This window comes from Hevea brasiliensis, chromosome 10 (genome assembly GCF_030052815.1).
Source record: "Hevea brasiliensis isolate MT/VB/25A 57/8 chromosome 10, ASM3005281v1, whole genome shotgun sequence".
Taxonomy (NCBI): domain Eukaryota; kingdom Viridiplantae; phylum Streptophyta; class Magnoliopsida; order Malpighiales; family Euphorbiaceae; genus Hevea; species Hevea brasiliensis.
The window spans coordinates 46,495,510-46,503,095 of NC_079502.1; the positions used below are offsets into that span (position 1 = coordinate 46,495,510).

The 7,586-nt window shown below is 31.4% G+C and overlaps 3 protein-coding genes across 3 annotated transcripts; all 3 read right to left on the reverse strand.

Annotated features, from left to right (window-relative positions):
- Positions 1 to 547: 547 nt before the first annotated feature.
- On the reverse strand, positions 548 to 1,535 carry LOC131169356 (uncharacterized). The gene is made up of 5 exons (XM_058128577.1): positions 1,518 to 1,535; positions 1,232 to 1,444; positions 1,016 to 1,108; positions 830 to 928; positions 548 to 745 (listed from the first exon to the last, which is right to left on the reverse strand). Exons 1-5 carry the CDS (start codon positions 1,533 to 1,535, stop codon positions 548 to 550), a joined length of 621 nt encoding a protein of 206 aa, XP_057984560.1.
- Positions 1,536 to 2,649: 1,114 nt separating this feature from the next.
- LOC131169357 (uncharacterized) lies at positions 2,650 to 4,694 on the reverse strand. The gene is made up of 3 exons (XM_058128578.1): positions 3,511 to 4,694; positions 3,321 to 3,408; positions 2,650 to 3,213 (listed from the first exon to the last, which is right to left on the reverse strand). Exons 1-3 carry the CDS (start codon positions 4,692 to 4,694, stop codon positions 2,650 to 2,652), a joined length of 1,836 nt encoding a protein of 611 aa, XP_057984561.1.
- Positions 4,695 to 5,213: 519 nt separating this feature from the next.
- LOC131169358 (uncharacterized) lies at positions 5,214 to 6,101 on the reverse strand. Its single transcript, XM_058128579.1, has one exon. It carries the CDS (start codon positions 6,099 to 6,101, stop codon positions 5,214 to 5,216), a length of 888 nt encoding a protein of 295 aa, XP_057984562.1.
- Positions 6,102 to 7,586: the final 1,485 nt, after the last annotated feature.

Below are 7,586 nucleotides of genomic sequence, written 5' to 3' on the forward strand. Positions count from 1 at the left end.
AAAAATTACTTCAATGCTTTTACTATTTGCATAATCACATCTGCACCACAATAGAAAAATATAATTAGATTGCAACAACTATGAAATCCACTAATAGCTTGAAATAAGTTTCACATTTAACTTAAAATTTGTTAATATTTTATTTCTAAACAGTTTAAGTATAATATATCAAATAAAAAATTCGGCAAAATTCCATTTGTATTTTGAATATTTTCAAAATTTCAAACAAATAATTCAAATTCATAACTTGCATAAAACATAAATTCAAAAATATTCATCAACTTCCAATCCGATTTCTGTGCTCTTTAATTAAATTATATACATTTATCTTCAATAAATATATAATAGTGAATATTTATTTCCATTTGTAAATGTACAACTTAAAATATGACCTATATTAAAAACAATATAAAGAATATAGTAGATGAAAAAGAAGATAATTTACCTTATCACAATCAAGTAGATTGATCTGTAGATAGAGAAGTTCTAGATGGAGCATTAGAGTATTGGCTCAATAATAAGTCCTCCAGGTATTTCATCCTAGTTTCTACTTGCACAAACGATCCTTAAGCAATCGATTCTCCTCTTGAAGGCCAACGTTGGAATGAGATTTCTTAACTTCTTTTGCCTTTATTCCACCCCCATAACCAATAACTTGATCACGATGTCGTGTTTCAAAACATTGTTCTACAACCTCCATATGAGACAAAGAAGGGTTGGATTGGATGACATCACGTATTTGATCCTATAATAATTATGATTAATCAATAACACAAATAAAACAATTTATGAAAAGACAAAGATTTGCAATAAAAGTAATATAACATACATATTTCTCTTGAACATTAGAGTCAACCAAATTTGCACCCTTCTTATGAGTTTCAAAGAATATAGTTCCAATGTCTGGTGGATTGCCATCCTTGCCTCCCTTTACAAAATACGATATTGTTACACAATAGCATAATATATTTAATCTCTAAAATGCAAAAGCATGAAAAAGTTTCACTAACATTACCAAATCATAGATAATTTGTCTGTAAGGTTTGCTACCAGTACGATGAAGCATAGTTAAATTTTTCCTATTTTCAGAGTTTCGAACACTTGTTTCCTACATTAAAAAAAGTATTTAAAAACATTATGTTAACCCTTCTAAAAAATAATAAAACTAAAGATAAAAATACTTATATTTAATTTACACAATTTCTAATATTGGTAAAATAAAATGTCATACCTTAAATTTTTTGGTGCAAAAATGGTTCTTAACTAACCACTCCCAATCTTCTTGATGCATCCCTTGAGGAACATTTTTCAACATCTCTGGAAAAGAACCACAAGGCTTTAAATTGTTGCGTTTCAAATCCCCTCTCCAATTATTCCACAAATGATTCATATGCTCTAAAGTCTTTTCTCGATATAGCTCAATGTCAACATTTTTAAATTTCTCCTACAAAAAAAAAAAGAATGAATGAATAGATGCAAATTAAATTAATCCAATGTTTTATTAAAAGTAAAGGTACCTTGACTGAATCCCACATATGATCTTTTGCATCTTCTCCAATTTGCTTCCATGAGTGCACTCTTATTGGACAAATATTTGGGTCACGCACTATTTTGCCCAAATGTCTTGACCATTCTGCATGATTTTCTCCAACAACTCGATTATTATAAAAAACCACATCCAGTTTCTCTCCATTCTTAAGTGCTGCAATCTTTTTACCCTTGTTCATTCCTCTTGTTTTTCTCTTCTTTTGTATAGTGGAAATACCTTAATAAAAAAGTCCTTAGAACTTCATTAATGATATAGAAATAATGCATCAATAATAAATATAAATTATTAATAATACATATGACAATAATTATTTGAACCTTCTTGTGTTTCTTCCTGAGCTGGATTATTATTACTTTGATGTTGCCTTGTTGTATTACATTCTGCAGTATCAAAATCTATCAATATTAAAAATAAAAAGTAAATTATTAATGTAAACTAAATTCATAACCCTGAATAAAATAGAAAAATAGGAGTTGAACCTTCATGCACTTGTTCAGGTATTTGTTCCTGTACTCCACCATCTTCTTCCCTATGATCAACATCTTGAAATGTGGCTCTAACGAACAACGTGCAATTGATGCAGTTTGACTTTGTGTGGATGTCATAGGTAAAAATGATCTTGATCGATGTCCATGTCCCCTTGCCCTTCTTAATGCACCCAGTGGTATAAATGAACTCTTCACTATATTTGTCCTAGGTCCTTTCTTATTTTGTGACCCCATTTCTAGTGTCATTTACCTAGAATATTAGCACATCAAATATATGTGAATTTTTTTTTTCAAACCAACAAAATATATCATGACATAAATAAATATGGGAAACAATATAAATAAAATATGGGAAAAAGACAAAATGAAATGTAAACTACATTGAATAACTTAATTACACATAAACATCCAAAATAAATTATGTATATATTATAGAGTTTATTTTGAAAAGAAACATTATACACTAGCATTCAAACAATAATAATTAAATAAACTTCATGATCCATGTTTTCTTTTCTTCTGTGTTGAAGATATATCAATTATTTGTGGCTCTATATCCATCCTCTTCCAACTAATTTGGTCATTTGCATCACCGTAGTTGTTTCTCCAGATTCAAGATTGTGATTCATCAGCTTGATATGCTTCACCTAATTGATTCAAATCAACGGGGTCAATGTCTTCTTCTAATGGGATGTCATAAGAATCTCGATGATGTGCCTTTATCACACAATGCCAGCCTTTGTGAATATTGTCTGGAACATAAAAGACTTGTGATGCTTGGTTAGCTAAAATGAAAGGTTCATTTGTTTTCAAAGTTCGTTTACAGTTAACACTAACCCCCCCATATTCATCAATCTTAACCCCCCTCACTCGATCATAAACATCCCACCAATTACAACGAAATAACACCACACGTCTTCCTCCAAGATATTGCAATTGAATAATCTCAGTTAAGACACCGTAGTAATCTATGTTGTTAACTTCATCACCAATATCTCCAATTACAACAACTCCACTATTTTGTGTCCTCAAACCTTGGTCATGATATTTAGTATGAAACCTATACCCATTGACAATGTAACCATAAAAAGATGTCACATATCGAGCAGGACCGCGTGATAATGAGAGTAGGGCTCCCATCATTGGACTTGAGTCATTTTTATGCAACCACGCAACCTATAAAAAAAATTTGTTTGAAAAAGTGAAAAATCAATTCCTAATGGTTACAAACAATTGAAATAATTAATTACTCAAAATACATACAAAACTTAAAGTGTACTTACTTTCGTCTTAAACCATCTAACAAAATTTTTATTCCATTGACCTTCTGACATACCGACTAAATTGGTTGCTGGCAATTGTGAATACTCTCTAAGGGGCAAAAAAAAAAAAAAAAGAGGATTATAGGCGATTGTGATAAATTAAAAAAAAAAGAGTAAATACAATATGAATAAGCAAAAAAAAATATCATACTCGATGTATGGCTGGACTTCATCACAATTCTTTAATACATAAATATGAGCTTGCTCCCACTCCTGTGTATCAAGATCACGAGTTTTACTAGCACCTAATCCTCGTCCTACTTTGGAGAAAATTGATAAGCCTCCTTTATTTTTATTACTGCCACCATCATAGTTGCGCTCCATTCGATTGAACTTTGTCTCAATGCCATGCAAGTACCTTGAGCAAAGAGTCATGCACTCATTTGCAATGTATGCCTCTGCAATTGAACCTTCTACGCAAGCTCTATTACGAATACATGACTTAAATGAATATAATGCTCGTTCTATTGGGTACATCCAACGATATTGTACTGGTCCACCAATTTTAGCTTCATTAGCCAAATGCATAGGCAAATGCACCATAATGTCAAAAAATGAAGGTGGAAAGATCCTTTCTAGCTTGCAAAGAGTTATAGGAATTTGCTTTTCTAATTGCTCCAATACATCTACCTTTAATGACTTTGCTCCTAAATGAGTGAAAAACAATGACAGCTCAACAAGTGGTTCATATACTACCTTAGGAAGTAAACCACGTATTGCAAGAGGAAGTATATGTAATAGAAGAACGTGACAATCATGACTCTTTAATCCTGAGATTTTACTCTCTTTCATGTTTACACAAAGAGAAATATTGGATGAAAATCCATCTGGAACTTTTAACTGCTTCAAGAATTGGCAAAGCCTGTATTTTTCAGTAGTAGATAAACTGTACAATGCTGGAGGTATCACAACTTTATTCCCCTGTTGTACTGGGTGTAACTCTGGCCTTATATTTAATGCTTGCAAGTCAAGGCGAGTTTTGATGCCATCTTTAGTTTTTCCCTTTATGTTCATGATTGTCCCTAGTATATTATCGCATATATTCTTTTCAATGTGCATGACATCTAAGTTGTGACGTAGCAATAAGGTCCTCCAATATAGAAGGTCAAAGAATATACTCTTTTTATTCCAATTGTCCCCCCTACCATCATGTGAGATTGCTTTCTTCATATGAGGAGCCTTAGTTAATATGACCCCTTCAAGATTTTTCACTTGATCAAGTATATCATCTCCTGAAAGTGGCTTGGGTGGTAACCCTCGCTCCCTTGTGCCATCAAAAGATTCGTTATCATTTCTCCATTTGTGATTAAGAGGAAGATATCGTCGATGACCCATATAACATTGCTTGCCTCCATTAGCCAACCTCATCCAACAGTGTCCTTATTACAACAAGGACAAGCCAACTTTCCTTAGTACTCCTACCTGATAAGTTCGCATATGCAGGGAAATCATTGATAGTCCATAGTAAAACTGCATGTAACTTGAAATTCTGTTGTGCATATGCATCAAACGTATCAATGCCAGTTTCCCATAACTCTCTTAGTTCTTCTACTAAGGGTTGAAGATAGATATCAATTGCATCTCCGGGACCCTCAGGACCTGGAATAAGCATTGATAAAATAAAATTTGATTGTTTCATGCACATCCAAGGTGGCAAATTGTATGGAATGAGTAAAACTGGCCAAACACTATATGGCATTTTTGAATTGGCAAAAGGTTGAAATCCATCACTAGCAAGGCCTAGTCTCACATTGCGAGTCCGAGGCAAAATTTGGATGTAGTTTGTCAAAGGAAATCCATGCCATTGAATCACAGGTGTCTCATCACTCCATCATCTACCCTCTTATCTTTATGTTATCTCATCAAAGACGCTGTCTTTGTGGACATAAACAATCTTTGAAGTCTTGGCTTTAGTGGAAAGTAACGCAGAATTTTTTTTGGTATTCTCTTCCCATTGGTTTTAACCTTGTCTTCCCCATTATATTTATCAGTCTTCCATCTAGAATAGCCGCAAATCTTACAAAAATCTAGCCTCTCATCCTCTTTCCAATATAACATGCAATTATTTACACATGCATCAATTTTTTTGTATGAGAGACCAAGATCTTGAATTACTTTCTTTGCATCATAATACGATTGTGGCAAATTAGATCCTTGAGGTAATAATTCATCTTTCAATAATTGCAACAACATAGTAAATGACTCATTACTCCATCGACCAAGGCTCTTGATATGGAGCAATTTGACTAAGCAAGATAACTTTGAGCTCTTAGAACCTTGGTATAATGGTTGCTCAAAATCTCTTAGTAACCTATAGAATTTATTCGCTTCCTCATTCGGTTCCTCTTTATGAATATCACAAGCGAAGATATCCGTATCCATATCATTTGTATCTTGACCACAAAACTCGGATATAAATCCCTTTAAAATGTCATGCATCTCATTACTAGGCTCATCTTCACTTTGTTCAACACTTTCTAAATTAGATTCAGATTCACCTACCCTTTCTCCATGGTGATACCAAAATGTATAATTACGTATTATTCCATACACCTTGAGATGTGTCCCTACCACTTCTCGTGTGGCGGAATACGTGTTACTACACTTGACACATGGACAACGTATTTTCCCATGCTTCCCAGTCTTCTTAAAAGCATAGTCTAAAAATTCTTCAACTCCACATAAATATATATTATTAAGACGATCACCAACAAGATCCATCCATCCTTTACTAGGAGCCATTATCTAATAAATAGATAGTTAGAAATATAACCTAAAAAAAATGCAAACACATTTGACAAAGAAAAAAATTTAGGTTACATTATTAAATAAATAAAAATTAAAAATTAAATAACATTGATCGCAAAAGGATGGTGCCATGAAGGATAAAGAGGCCACTAAGCATTGTATAAACACGATAAAAGAAATTACTCAGACTCAACAAGCAAAGCAAAGAAAACCTAGCACTTTGTTTTATTAAATGATTTTTAAATTTGGACAAAAATTTTAATTTCAGTTTTGATAATTGAATATTTAAAATTAAAATAAATATTAAATATTAAGGATTAAAACAAAAAAAATTATAAATTTTAATTAAAATTATAAAATACATGAAGAAGCTTGAATTTTTTTAATCATAATTATGTCAAGAAAAATGTATATGGATGTTATTATTGATATTGAGAGACAACTCATTTCAAAATAAGTATACTTTGAGATAAAGCAAAGAAGTAATAAAGTGCAAATAATATAGTGATTTTTTTTTTTGAAAGACAAAATGAAAACGCATGCATGAAAGGGAAGTTTCTTAGCATTAATAGTGTAATAGGTATTACTTCAACTAAAATTTTATAATTATCAAACATTTAAAAACAATTATGGATTTTTAACTTAATATTATTATAATTATTTTTAATAAAAGTTTAAATTAGTCCTTCAGAAAATTTTACATGAAAGAAAATTTTAATTTTATTATTAATACTTGATCATTAAAAGCTATGTTTATTGTAGTGGTACTAACCTTGATTCAAATGTTTAACTAAATAAGCATAAGAGTGGCAATCTTCAATTCCCTTGTAACCAAGATAGTATCATGCAAATTAGTAAACAAGAAACAAGACATTGCTAAAGTATCCAAATAACATAGGGAGAATTTCATTAAAAACAAAGACAAATTTCACTGGACATGACCAAGAACTGTAGATGCCATTTGAAGTCAATTTTCATGGCCAAATTATATATATATATGGTGTCCTATTTTACATATTATTCTAAAATTAAAAAAAAAAAACAAGAAAGAATTTCTGGACTAGTAGCTTGAGCTTGGACTAAAATTTTAACCCGTTTACATTTTTTTTAAATAACCAATATTTTGGACTAGTTAAAGGGTCTCATTCAAAGCACTTTATAATTACATAATAATAACCATTATTGTGGAATGAGGTGTATGAAAAGGCCAATAAGAAACATAGCTTTATAAGTTTGTGGTTACACAATCCATCTAATCTGCTAGGAATAATTTTTTTAAACAAAATTAACCCTTTAGCCTAACTACCTTTTGTCTTAAGATATCTTTTTTAAGCTTGGCAAAGTGCAATCCATCTACATGACTAGAATCATAAGTTGCTAATTGAATACCATCTCTGTTATGCATTTGGTTCTCTTGCTAAAACAGAAAGTATAACTGAGCAAAGGATAGATATGCAAGATTTTGACTGGAAAATATTT

Coding starts and splice junctions, on each gene's coding strand:
- LOC131169356 (XM_058128577.1), bottom strand. Junction 1,109..1,231: donor TTTGCACCAAAAAATTTAAG/GTATGACATTTT, acceptor TTTTTAATGTAG/GAAACAAGTGTTCGAAACTC. Junction 929..1,015: donor GACAAATTATCTATGATTTG/GTAATGTTAGTG, acceptor TATTTTGTAAAG/GGAGGCAAGGATGGCAATCC.
- LOC131169357 (XM_058128578.1), bottom strand. CDS start 4,694: ATGGGTCATCGACGATATCTTCCTCTTAATCACAAATGGAGAAATGAT. Junction 3,409..3,510: donor GAAGTCCAGCCATACATCGA/GTATGATATTTT, acceptor TTTGCCCCTTAG/AGAGTATTCACAATTGCCAG. Junction 3,214..3,320: donor TTAGATGGTTTAAGACGAAA/GTAAGTACACTT, acceptor TTTTTTTTATAG/GTTGCGTGGTTGCATAAAAA.
- LOC131169358 (XM_058128579.1), bottom strand. CDS start 6,101: ATGGCTCCTAGTAAAGGATGGATGGATCTTGTTGGTGATCGTCTTAAT.